At 41.9% G+C, this 14022-nt stretch overlaps 1 protein-coding gene across 36 annotated transcripts in view; it reads left to right on the forward strand.

Moving 5' to 3' along the window:
• The window catches only part of COL24A1 (collagen type XXIV alpha 1 chain), a 330869-nt gene that overhangs the window by 52363 nt on the left and 264484 nt on the right, over positions 1 to 14022 (forward strand). For 26 of the 36 annotated variants that reach the window (XR_014844919.1, XM_085024166.1, XM_085024174.1 and 23 more), the window contains 2 exons: positions 8232 to 8276; positions 12844 to 12897. Coding sequence is in view for 17 of the 36 variants with exons in the window: in XM_085024166.1 (XP_084880292.1) it covers positions 8232 to 8276; positions 12844 to 12897 (99 nt within the window). In the remaining 19 variants the exon portion in view is untranslated. Of the gene's footprint in view, positions 1 to 8231; positions 8277 to 12843; positions 12903 to 14022 lie in introns of all 36 variants that reach the window. The other 10 variants (XR_014844921.1, XM_085024182.1, XM_085024192.1 and 7 more) reach the window with 1 other exon arrangement.

Raw genomic sequence — 14022 nt, forward strand, 5'->3', positions numbered from 1 at the left:
CGCAGGCAAGCCAGTGGCTGCCAAAGTGATGGAATTTGTGGGACTTTGAAAACGTTTCTTCATCCAAAGATATTTCCCTCTTGTGATTGACGTGCTAACATTAGCGATAAATTCACTTGGGTGAATGTATTTTTCTTTTCTTTTCTTTTTTTGGTTTTTAGGGCTGCACCCACAGCATATGGAGGTTCCCAGGCTAGGGGTCGAATCAGAGCTGTAGCTGCCAGCCTACACCACAGCCACAGCAACGCAGGATCTGAGCCGCATCTGCGACCTTCACCACAGGTCACGGCAACACCAGGTCCTTAACCTCCTGATCGAGGCCAGGAATCAAACCTGCATCCTCATGGATGGTAGTCAAATTTGTTTCCGCTGAGCCACAATGGGAACTCCCCAACATATTTCCGATTCCAGAAAGTTTTTAAAAAATTTTCTGTGTTCTTAGAAAAAGGTGTCATTGGTTGTGTAGCACCATTTTGAGAACTAGTTTGTCACACGGTGTTTCTCCATGAGGACTAGTTGAGAAGACTGCAGCTAGAGTTGATGGGGCCACGGTAAAGACCAAGTCCTAGTTAGTAAGTCAGTATTGTGAGGAGTTGGGGACTGGGTGGGCAGGAGTCTGCTGAGTGTGGGAGGGAAGCTGGTTCCGAGCTGGCGGTGGAAGTGTAGAGAGGTTCAGGTGACTTCATCCTGTCACTTAAGTCTTCTCAGTCTGCAGTCACCGGGGATCATCCTTCTAGTTCGTTCTTGGAAAGCAGTTCAACTCCTTATTCTTGAAACTTCAGAAACGATACTGCCTACCTCAAGAAGTACTTACATTTCCATGGATGTTGATTTTTATCTTCCTCTGCACTCTTGGTTACAGCTTCTTTTCTGATTCTCCATGGCTGTCTTTTTACTATTTCTCAACTTTGCCAAAGGTTTCCATGCGGTTTTTGGCCAAAACATAACTGTAGATGTTTGTTTGTATTCCTCAAGGCATTCTGACATGAGTCCTGTAAATTTCATTGGACAAATGTTATTGCAGACTTGGAATTACCTGATCTGTAAAGGAAGGTTGTTCGCACATTACCAGAAGAAGAGCATTAAGTTTTGGCTTTCGGATAACCATGCAGTGGTGATGAGCTAAAGGGACATATGTGAGCGGTCCAGGCGTCCTGAAGTGCAGGGGCTGTCGTTCATCCCCTGTGGATTTTCAGCCCAGTGAATGGCGCTTACGAAACACCTGTCATTAGGGAATGAATGAATACTGCTGCTCATGCAGGGAAACCTGCGTCCTCGGCGCTAGTCAGATTCATTTCCGCTGCGCTGTGACGGGAATGCTGCAGTTGTTTTAATCACGTCCTTTTGTCCTACAGTTCGTTTGGGAAACCACTGTGATATAAACAATGCAGTTCTTGCCTTCAGTAGCTTACTGTCTAAAAAGGAAACAGATGCTGAAGTAAATCACAAAAGCATGTTATGCTGTGACACGTGCAATGAGGCATATGTGAAAGGGTTTATAGCACATGTTGAGAGTTACCTAAACCTCTGGGGCTGGAGATGGGGGTGCGTGGAGGGAACAGGGAAAGAGGCAAGATCTGAACTACCTCTTGAGGAGCGGAAGTGACTCTGGTAGTGCTGTAGTTAGTAGACACGTGTGCTGTGTACACACAGCTCAGGACGTGAAGCAAGGCTTGGGGGCAGGACGCAGTCTTGTTTTGGGATTATGAAGTGTGAGGCAGGAGTTGTAGGAAGATAAGGTTTGAGGGGGATTTAGGAGTTAAATTATGAAGGAATTCGTGTGCCATGGGAAAGCACTGATCCTGGGCCAGCGAGCGCCTGGGGGTCGTTAGGAAGGGGCGAACCAAAGGCACATCATTAGTCTCTAGATCTTAGGCATTTTTGCGGATTCTATAGAGGAAAGTTCCTACCTTTCTGAACCTAAAGTTTATGGAAGGAGGCCCAGAATAGGAAGGCAAAGTGACACAGAAGTTGTCTTATGCCATAGGGGCTCTTTTCTCCTATGTAGGAAACATCTCCAGCTCAGTGAATCTCAGTCCTTGCCGTTTCTTCCTGTTAAAGGAGGAAAACCATTCATCTATAAAGTTGACACCATGGAGATTATATCAAGACTTTTCTCAGTTCATATATACAGGCACTACTTGCTTTGCATAGTTCTGATATATGCAAATCTCACTCCCATGGTTTAATTAAACACCAGTCTCCCAAAGCGTAGTTCACATTTCACTTACCACAGCACATTAGGTGTGATGAGCTGCATAAAGTGTAGACTTTGCTGCGGGCTCTTCAGCTTACAAGTGACTCCGTAAATCACAGCCGTGCATCGCTGTCAGTGAGCAGTCATCTCATTTCATCTCGAGTCTCTTAGTGGTGGGGCACTGCGCATCCAGTCCTACACAGACAGCAGGGTGCAGCTGCTTTGCTTCTTTCTCTCCCAGGCATAAACCTATGTGACATTTTACACAAACGGATAATCAAAAGAAGCAATTGCTAGCAAAGATGAAAGAACACTGTCTGACTCATTTCATTCAGTATGGTAATCTCTAAGCCCATCCATGTTGCTGCACGTGGCATTATTTCATTCTTTTTGTAGCTGAGTAATATTCCATTTATATATGTATGGATGGATGATGAATCACTTTTTTGTACAGCAGTATTTATCACAACATTGTAAATCAACTATACTTAATAAAACGTTAAAAAATGAAAAAAGACGAAAGTACAGTGAAATAAAGGAACAGTAAGAACGCAGACATTAGAATCGAACATAAATGGAACTACAGAGAAAGGGCTGATCCTGGGACACTGCTGCTGTTTGAGAGCCTCTCCATGTGCAGACAGAGGATCTTAGGAAGCCAGACTTTCTGACTGAGGAGGAAAGGGTTGTGATGAATTGGGCAGAAAAGTCCCAGAGGAGGTCACAGCGGCAAAATCTGTACATTAGAAGAACTCTCGGAGCCATTTCATGAAACCGAAAGTGCAGAGGATAAAATACTAGAGGTTGACCACACCCACATGTAGAAAGGAGTCTTAAGAATGTGCCAAAATCATAGAAAATAGGCTTTGCTCGGGTGGTTATTTACATAAGACAAGCACCATTCAAACTCCTTTTCTTAAATTTTTGGAAGAAATGACACTTTCTCACTGTTTGTAATGTTTTAAATTACACCATACTAAATTAATATTGGTTTAACATCTTTTTCATTTTCCAATACAGAATTAACTGAGAGAATTTTTAATGTTTTGACAAAAAATTTTAAACAGGACAATTTTTGTAGTTTTTTCCATTATTAGGATTGCTTTGTGTGGCTTCAGCTTGTATGGTCAGCTGCATGGTCCTGTGCCACCGAGCAAAGCAAGGGTGGTCTCTATGTTCATGGCACCACTGTATTCCCGACGGACAAACGTTTTATTGATATATCCACATGCGAATTATCTGGGTAATTTCAGGCATATTCTTGAAGTTTGTTTCTTTTCCATCCCTTAATGTTTCTGATTTGACTCTATTTTATATATAGATATATAAAATATATAAAAATATATGAAATATGTAAATATATATAATATATAAAATATACTTTAAAATATATAAAAGATATATATATATATCCTTCGTGGTTACCTGTTGATAAAATATTTGTTAGGGTTCAAATTCTTGTTAAAATAAGGATTAAAATGAACATCTTTCTATTATAACTAGATTCTAAGCCTCATTTATTATTGGAATTCTTGGCAAGGCAACTTTCTATCACAACAAAAGTTGAGACAATTCTGGAACTCACTGTAGTGAGTTTTTAATCTGTTACAGAATTTGGAAATTTTTCTTTTTTTTCTTTTTTGGCTGCACCCATAGCATGTGGAAGTTCCCAGGCCAGGGAGCAAACCCTTGCCACAGCAGCGACAACATTGGATCCTTAACCTGCTGGGCCTCGAGGGAACTCCTGTCTATTTTTCTATTAGCATTCCTTAAGAAGTATGTTCACATTAGTTTGTTTCAGTATATTCATCAGAGAAAAATCCTGTGTTGTTAGTTATTGGACGTTTTTGGTTCTTTTACCTTTGTGAGTGCAGGAAAACCAATGACTCAAATAGTGCTTTCAAGAGAATACAATATCAGCAAATTAAAAAGAAATAAAGTATCAGGCCCTAGGTTGGAGTTATGTCAAAGCTTGAATATAGACATTTTTCCCATGAACTTATTTCTTTGCTTTTTAAGATGTTACAGACTAGTATTTAAGTAGAAAATAAATGAGGCCTCTAGTCATAAATCAGGAGTAAATGGAGGCTTTTATGCAAAGCAGTGCCAACTCCCATGTATTACAGTACAATGTTACACTGAAAAATAACAAGATACTTTTTCTCCCCTTTATTACCTTCATCTCAACATTAAAAGAATTGAGATATATTAAATACCTAGAATCTGCTTTCCCCCAGGTAACTCTCAAATCTAAGTCTCTACACCAGCTCATTTATTCATCCACATCTCTCCCTCGGTTAATTAATTAATGAGCACTTACTGTGTTTAGGCGCTGGGGATACCGGTGTCTAGGATAAGCTAGAGAAGGAACCTGAGCTTAAGCTCTGTCAGGGCTTCTGAGCTGTTTCTAACTCTGCCCGCAGATCTCATCTGTGAACACGTTCACCTGGGCTGTCTTAACAGCTCCCTGGCTGACCCCTCATCCCTCTGCTCACCCCAGCGTCCCTGTCTTTGTTTCAGGTCACATGTCCACGGGAGCCTGAATCTGGTTTTCTCTAATACATACCTCAGTCTTAACCTGAATTCTTCTTGTAACTTCAAGCTTGAATTGACTCTTTTTTTTTTTTTTTTTTTTTTTTTTTGTCTTTTTGCCTTTTCTTGAGCCACTCCTACGGCATATGGAGGTTCCCAGGCTAGGGGTCAAATCAGAGCTGTAACCACTGGCCTCCGCCAGAGCCACAGCAACGCAGGATCCAAGCCGCATCTGCAACCTACACCACAGCTCACGGCAACCCCGGATCCTTAACCTACTGAGCAAAGCCAGGGATCGAACCCACAACCTCATGGGTCCTAGTTGGATTCGTTAACCACTGCACCACGGTGGGAACTCCTGAATTGACTCTTATAGATGTCCTTTTGTTTTCATTCAAAGAAAGCTGAAAAAAAAATTACAGATTCAAGTCATCAGAGAATGCTGGCAAGAAAAAAAAATTTAGCAATAATTTCATTTAGCGCCATCATTTTACAAAGGAACCCTTGGACACTCACGGCATAACTAGTTGGTGATGAAACTGGTATAGAGCTTAGTGTGCTTGATCTTTTCATTTGTGTTAGCAGTAAACTAAACCAAACCAAAACTGTTTTGTTTCAATTAGACTGTTTTCATTGCAAAGAGTGGACACTTAGGCCATCTCAAGGAAGAGAGAATCATTGCAATCCTCTTTAGAGTGCTAAGGGGAACCAGGGACCTGTGGAATCTGAAAACAGGTCTTATAACAAGACTTGGTGTCGTGGAGACGGGCACTGATTCACAGCTGCTCTGTGCGTCTTGGCAGCATCGGTCTGTGGGTCCGTCTTGCTTTTTCTATTAGTACTGCTGCTCGTCTGCTCTCTCTGCACCTGCCTTTTCGTGTTACCTTGCTTGTCCTCTGACAGCTTTCCTTCTCAGCATAGCTTTTGCCTCGTCTCAATTTTTTACTTACAATTTGACTTTCTTCCCTTCCTCTTAGACTGCCTTTGTCAGTCTCTTTCCAGCTTCAGCTAAGTACCTAAATCAGTCCCCCTCCCCTTCCTTTTTCCTTCTATTTACATTTAATTCAAAGGAAAATTTGACTGGCCCAGCTTGCTCCTGCTAAGGCAAAACTCTTGACTCCGGGTGAGCTCGTGGGCTACTGATTGGACTTCGCGTTGGCTTCCCGAGACTGAGCACCGTCTCCTGTGGCTGAGACGGGGTGGGAGCGAGCTTGGGAGGGAAACCTCAGGACCGTTTGCTGCCGCCTTCTTGTTAGAGTCTCTGGACGAGGAAGAATCCCTTCGAAGTGAATCGCGCGTTCAGAGGATGTTGTGATCGACAGGTGTCGTTCGCTGTCAGCGCTGCTTCAGGGGAAGCAAGCTAACGGAGTCCCGCCAGCACCGTGTTCTGTTTCCTCGTGGGCTGAGGAGGAGGAAACTCTGGTTAGAGAAACAGTGGCCACGGACGGGAGTATGTCGCTAGACTAAGGGTCCACAAAAACAAAGACAAGTAAATAACGATATAAATGGTTATTTTTTAAAGAAAAGGAGATCGGCCATGGCTCCTCACTCCTCCCCTTGCTGCCTCTCTCCGTCCTGGAGCCACCGCCTCTAGCTTAGCATTGAGGACATTGCTCATTTCCCGTCATCCCCCGTGAAAAACTTGGCTGTGTGGATGTTTTTATTTGCAGAATCTTGAGTCTTCTCTTTTGGAATTAGGCTGATCTTCAGCTATTTTAGAGTGTAAACTCAGAGTGAAGTTGTGGGTGTATTAGATGCTACTGGTAAACGGGTAACTTTAATAATACCATGGTTTATGAAATATCATTTCTTTTTTTTTTTGATTTGTCTTGGTTGCTTATAATTAATGTTTGAACATTCGATGAGAATGAGGACAGCCTACGTTTGAGCCTGAGACCGACATGGACGCAGAAAGTAAATAAAAGGGTAGCTCACTCAATTCTTGATAAATCTCTCAGACCACCAGGGCTCCATCGCACAACTTGGGTCATGTCGTTCCATCCCTCAGAGCTCGGCTTCCTCCTCCGTAAAAATGGGGAGGAGACCCACTTCGTGGCATTCGTAGCATTGGAGGAGGTGTTTCCAAGTGGCCGAGCACGCAATGTCTAGCACACGGCCGCTCAGTGAAGGTTCTTTGTGCCCTTCTTCTCCCCCCGCTGTCCACCCTTCCTTCGTACGGCCACTCTTCTGACGTCTGGAGCTGACCACAAAGACCACACCTCCCAGAGACAGCCCTTTTCTTCCGCCCTCTTGTTTTTTCCTTCTGTTATTTCTCTGCTACTAATAGGCTTAGGTAATATACAAATAACACAAAAACTTTTCTTTCTGACTTGCTTTCTTGTGCTGCCTGGTCTTCTCTCTGGTTCCCAAGAGGCCTCTCACCTTAAACGTTTACTTTTGTTTTATCACTTAGAAGCTACTTAAGTCATTTCCTTGTTTTTCAAATAGGCATCTCTCCTAATTTCCCCACTATCTAACCAGAGCAGCATTCTCTTACGCATTAATCCAAGTTCATACCTCTCAGCAATTAATCCTGAATGACGTTTTTTACTCCATTACCCTCTATCCTGAAACCCCAGAAAACTTATCTCCAGTTTACAGTATTTTAATTTGAAGCTTTTGATATTTGTAAACTATAATTCAGATTTTTGAAGTTTGGCTTACAATTCTAAGAGGTGTTTTGGTTTTTTTTTTTGTTTTTTTTTTTTTGTTTTTTTTTTTTTTGATGAACCGTTCCTTCTTTTAGATACACCAAAATCCATTAAACAGGAGGTTGATTTACTGGTTGCCGGTTAGAGCTGTGTGCATTTGCTCCAAAGGGTCCTTTGTTTCTTTGTTCCTCTCCTTTCTTTAGCTCCCTTCCTTTTGCTCATAGAAGATCTTTCTAGAGGGTAGAAGTTATTACCTATTTTATATCTTTGGGCGTTAATGATAAAGATCGATTTTATTTTGGTTCCTATTTGGAAAATTTTTTGTTACTAATTTCTTCTTTTTGCTGATTTCTTTTTGTTACTGATTTCCTAGCTTTACAAAACTCCTTGTGATGGACCTGTGAGCAGAGTCTTATTCACTCATTCATGGAGCGTTACGACAATGACTTAGATGAGAGAAACTGCCTGGATATGGTCTAGTTTTTCAGGAATTACACGCAGATGATGTCTGGGGGCATTTTGTTTCAGCATTAATCAGTTAAAACCAACTTTAAAAAAGCTTTAGCAAGACCTAGCAGATCCATTGCTAGATACGAGCCTTTTTATTCAACACTATGCTGCTGTTTTAGTTAATAATAACAAATCATTCAAATAATGCTCAAATTATTAGTAAGAATTTATTTAATAAATTTTTTATTAAATTAAAAGGTTAACGTTTAATAAGAAATAGATGAGTGAGCATTGCATTTGCATTGATGAGAAAATCAAAAGCTGGAGTAAAGACAGCAGTGGTGGCTCTTTGGCTTAAACGAGTTACCTTTCCTGACGTGTCTTCACCTTCACCCTTGCAGGGGCCCAGAGGACACCCGGGGCTTCCAGGGCTCCGAGGCGAACAGGTGAGTACTCTTCCCTTGTAAGACGTGTGTCTTCTCCGTGAGAAAGACCTATAGTAGGAAACGCTGCTGAGAGGTTATTTTTCCCCACTCAACCCTTTCATTTTTTCTTCATGCGTTTACTCTCTTCAATACAGGACGGACTTTGAATGGACCATCTGTTTGAGGGGTTTTCTTGTCGTAGGCTGGCTTTTGCCGTCTGTCTAACATGCTCCAGAACAGCAGTTCTTCAGCATCTGTGGGCCACAAACCCCTGGGGAAGCTCTTCCCCCTCGCCTCAGCTTCCCACGCACACGCACGCACCTGCACACGCCTGAGTTTTTGTGCAGTTTGGGGGCTTTGTCTAGTCCCCAGAGCCTGTCCATAGCTACTCGTTCCCTCTGCTCGTATGAGGGAATGCAAATAACCTTTAATAACAATCCAGAGTAGGACGGCGCATATGCTGCTTGTTGTCCATTCTGTACACACACACATATTTCAAAGTCAGAATCGTTTGGGAACTATTTAGTATTTGATTATGTTATTTCTTCTCTCTCCCACCAGAAAATAATGTCATTATGTGATAGGAAAAAATAAGGGCGTCTCTCTTGTTTTCAAGAGAATGTGTCCTCGGCCAGGATGAATAAATCAGCGCAAAGGAAAGAGATCAGCTACTAACTAGGGTGACAAATTCCGTAATTGGAGATTTAGCAAAAGGAGCCTCAGGAAGCCCTAAAGGGAGTGCCAGAGAGAAAAGGGATGGATTATCCCTGAGGGAAATTTAAATGAAGAAATAAAGCCAATTTTCTCTTTCATTGACTGTCAGTGGGCAGCACAGCCTGTTCAGTCCCCGAGGCACGATTTGTCAGGATTGCTAATTACTGGGCATGGCGAGCAACGCGGTAGATGCGTCTGTTTCCCGAAGATCAAACAAGTGCTGAAAAGCATTTGAGCGTTTATGGGAAAGACCCAGAAGGGTGAGCGGGAGTAGTTCCTGAAGAGGAAAAAAATCCCTAGAATACTGCTTTGGCAGGGGTGTGTGGACTGATTCCAGTGAGGAGAACTTGACACATCGCAAGTCAGTGAAAAACTGGCCCTTGGTCAGGGGTGACCAGCGCTCCCCGACTGCTCTGCGCCCCGGTTCTGTGATGTACATGTGATGGTTCTGAGAGGTGTGCTTTTGAGAAGAGCTCAAAATCAGTTTTAAAGATCGGAAAATGTATCCTGGGGTCCGTTCTTTCTGTTTTATTTCCAGAAAGAGAGAGTCAGCATTGGTGATGACTCTGGGGACAACCCCAATCATTTTGCATTTTATCTGAAAATGCGGTGGCTGTTAGGAGTGTAAGTAATTTGCTAGGAGACATTCACTTCTGGGAGATTTGTAAATATCTATAAATTGGCCAGCAAACATTTGGAAAAGTCATTATATCATCTGCGCAGGCTGTAGTAACAAGAGCTGTCTTTTACTGTGTCCTTATTAGCTGCCAAACTATACTGCTGCGAACTGGAACGTCAAGTACTATAATCATTTATTGAATATTTCCATATGTGAACTTTTTTAATGTCCTGCAATGCTAAGAATTACTGCAGTTACCCCTACTTTAAAATATTTTTACACATTGTTCTGTGTAACTAGTCCTTCAGGAGCAACAGACTGCTGTTAACTAGTCCCTCAACCCAAGCAACTCCCTGGACTTGGGTTTCCTCACCTGTGAAATAGGGACGTTGATTGAGATCATCTTAAGGTTCTTTCCAGCTCAAACAGTTGGAGATGATATGAGAGCAATAACCTTGGCTCCCGGGAGACTCTGTCCCCCCCGAGCCACACTGACGCTGAGCGGACGGCCCGTCTCCTCTCTGGATGGGCAGGCCTGTCTGTGGAACAATGAAACCTCCACACAGTAACTCTGTGCCCTTGGCCTCACTATTCTGTTTTATTCTGAAAGACCTCAGCGATAGGGAGGGCCCGTGGTGGCAGTGCTGGGACTCTCGGTGACCTGGGCCTGCCCCAGAGCGTGGGCTTTCACGCTTAGAGGGGGAGGCGGCATTGGGGCAGGTGTGCTGCTCCTAACTGGTGTCTGAATTCCTCCATCCATCTCCAGATTGAAGTAAGCCCCCCCCCCCCCAGCATTTCAAAGCAGAGTGAATTGAGTTATAGTGTTTATGTGCAGTTTCTTTTGAGCTGCTGTGCTTGTTCAAGTGATTTCAGGGTGTGGTTGGCTTAGATATGTTTGTGCCACCACGAGCCTGCTGAAGACTTACTGGCGTGCTGTGTTTACTGCTTTGCAGTTGAGCGGACTTGTCGTTGCTGGAGTCCTTTTGTGTATTTCTCTGTGCAGCTGGAGCGTGTTACGCCTCTACATGCGTCTGCATGCGTCTTTACACCTCCACGGAAGTTCATTCAAAGTCGCATTTCATTTATGTCTTACACCTGATCGCTTTTTAATTGAGGTCAATTAAGCTAATTTGCCTATGACACTAATGAAACACTAATGTGTTGGTTGGCATTAGCCACACTGACCTACAGAAGAAAAACAGCTTTTTCAATGTATTTCTCTGCTTTCATTGGCATGTCCAAATATCTAGTCTTGGGGACTTTATATTTGGTTATGGGCCTGGGCGTTTTAGAACTGGATGGGGAATAAAGGAAGCAGTTGTAAATACACTGAAGCAAATGTCGTAGTTACAGGGCCGCTTTTCCAGAATACTGCTGGAAATTATCTGCACTTCAAACCTGCATCAGTGAGGCAGCCGTGTGCTCTTCTCTGGAGTTAGACCTGCGGATTTAAGTCCTGGCTTCCTTCTTACTCACTGAGTGAGTTTCCTTTGGTGACACATCCTCTGTCTTATTTTTCTCATCTGTAAAACGGAATAATGTTATCTGCCTTACAGGGTTTGAGCATATTAAATAGGATAATACATATAAAATACTTGAAATGGTGCCTGGCACGTGATAGGTACTCAATAAACGTTGTTATAGGAATAAAACATATGTAAAGTTAACAAGGTAACATTTAGTATATAAATATTGCCTCTGAAATGCATAGACTGTAATCTCTGTACATTTAGATGAAAATTTTCTGTAGTTCTCAGAAGGCCACTGGTGACTCACATTCTGTTAGGTTGTCCATTGTCATCCGCATGGCAGATGTCTGTAGGCGTATGTACATACGTGTGTGTGTGTGTGTGTGTGTGCAGACACGGGGTGACAGCGTTGGTCAGACTCTGAGGGGTTCACACCAGTCCCTGCTCCTGACGTGGGCCGGTCTCATCACGTCCCTGTATCTGCAAAGTCGCTGGAGAACCCGTCCCTCTCGGCGGCTCTGAAGGACTGAAGTCCTCGGCCTGGTGACTGGCGCGGCGAGTGGTAGTTGCTGGAGCGTGGGAGGTGGGGTAAGAAGGGAGAGATGAGGGGAAACGGAGACACTGAGAGCGGGAACCTGCGAGAGAAACGTCACGAAGGAGCCTACCTGTCTAAAGGAGGCGGGGGGCAAGGACTTCTTCCCGTTCCCCTTTGCTTGTCTGTTTCGTTTCTACATTTTCCACATTTTAGACATTTTCTGTAGTTAAACTGGAGGTAGCACTCTTCTGTGTTCTTCAGAGCAGAGGGCAGGGGGCCTGTGTCTTTTATTAGCTCTTCTGCCAACAAACAGGAAATGAACTTTACATGAGAAGAAGCTATGAAAATTGCCATTGCCCTTAGCGGTCAGGTGGGGGCAGCTGAATGCACGTTCTCCTGTCATTTCCTTGGTTCACAAATTGCTTAATAGACCGAAACTCTGATAAGCTGAACGAAGAATGAATGAATAATACATCAGTGGATTCTTCTCACTCGAGAGGCATTTTTTCTCACTTTTCCACACAGTTCTGTGTTTCCTTCCTTAGACCTTTGAGTCCCGGAGATCAGCCTTCCTTGGGCAGCCCTTAAGTCAGAAATACAAAGTGGTCCATTCCAGACGAGTTTGCCATCCAAATTTGATAGGCGAAGTTTTAGATAGACCTACATCCTGAATCGGGTATTTACCGCTTAACGTCCATTTACTTACTCCGATTTGCTGGGAAGGAGGAAGAGGCGCTTTTGACGTCCACTGCCCCGTTAGTCTCTGGGGCTCATGCTCCGATGGTGAAGGGGGGTCACGGGGGGGCTGAGACAGGAAGGAACTCAGTCCGAAAACATAACCGGTTATTAAGAAACATACCAACTCTTCCTCTAGAAGAAAGCTTTTAAAAATGTATGTGTCACTGGATTTTTTTCCTTCCTCGATTTATCATAATTAGTAATTGATGTGTCATTTAGGCCCCTAGCTAACAGTTTTCTTTATTTTTATGGAATAATTGTAGCTCATTTAATTCTAAGTCGATGATTTTAGTCAGATAAGCATGTGAGACCCTTAGATTTTTTTTTTTTTTTTTTTTTTTTTTTTTTTCTGGCCGTGCCTGTAGCATGTGCAAGTTCCCGGGCCAGGGATAAAACAAGATCCTTAATATTTTTATGTGGAGAAAATATTCTTTCCAAATACGGGTATTATGGATGCACCAAATTCATTTTCTTGGGCTTCTTTTGACTTTATTGTTTTATTTTTCATTTTAGGGAATTCCAGGATTCACTGGTAATATTGGTTCACGTGGTTACCCTGGCAGGCAGGTGAGGTAACTATGTTTAAACTTCTCTTTTTAAGTTCCTCTTGGTTAATATATGTTCTGATATCGAGTGAATGTTCAAATGACAGTGGGTTTATTTTTATTAAAAAATAAATTACACATACCAAACTTAGCCCAATATCAAAATTGTGAAAATCCTTCAAGAATTTTACTGCAGAAAAATTTCTTTAAAATGGGAGTGATGTGATACACAGTGGGACCTTCTAAATGAAAACGCCCAGTGGGCTGATAAGATGTGAAAACAGCCCCACTGCCACTGACAAAATGAAGTAATGCTTTTTAGAGTTAAGACTCTATATGATGAGCAGCATTTTTTTAACGATACAATTCTGAAAACTCGGGACACACTTGGCTGTGCTGCAGACACTACTGTCTGCATGATGTTAACGCGTTCAAGCCTGTACACTGGAAAATTTATTCTAATCATGTCCTATTTATTTTCCTCTGATTTCTAACTTTCTCTGGCTACTTCGTCTAGACTAATGAGAGGGCAGACTTTCTTTCTTAGGCCTTCATGACTGGATTAATTACTGTTAAAATTAAGTATTTATTTGGCATACTAGAAAACTGTACTTATATAAAATAGCTTTTTTATTCTTGAGAATTAGGGAACTAAAAATATCAAAAATAATCTATTGTTAAAAAAATTCCATTTTTAAACCTTTAAAAATATGTGGAGGGTATTATATATGAGTCTTACCACTGAGTAATGACTTGTATTATTTGTATATATCTGAAAAATATAAAATATAAATACTCAAACATATGGACATTGATCTGAAAATAAAAATGTATTCATTTTTTAAATGTGAATATGTTTTAGATAAGTTAATTAGAAGTGTTTTAGAAGAAATGTTTCCAATGAGAAATAACTTAAAAATAATTGTTGTGTCTGACAGTGTATTAATCTATTTATATAATTTTAGATATTATATTGGTGTATAGATTATATACAATGTCTCTTTTGCTTCTGAAATTCTACAATTCCTTGAATGTATTTAGTTTTCATTAAGTAAATGGAGTTCTGAAGTTTGTACTTATGAAAATGATACCTTTTGATTAATCTGTTTATCAGCAGTTCTTCAGAAAGTCCTGATGACGTATGTCT

This window comes from Sus scrofa, chromosome 4 (genome assembly GCF_054392235.1).
Source record: "Sus scrofa isolate SSC_HxYL_T2T_F1_AM1 chromosome 4, Sscrofa_HxYL_maternal_Yorkshire_Landrace_v2.0, whole genome shotgun sequence".
Classification (NCBI taxonomy): domain Eukaryota; kingdom Metazoa; phylum Chordata; class Mammalia; order Artiodactyla; family Suidae; genus Sus; species Sus scrofa.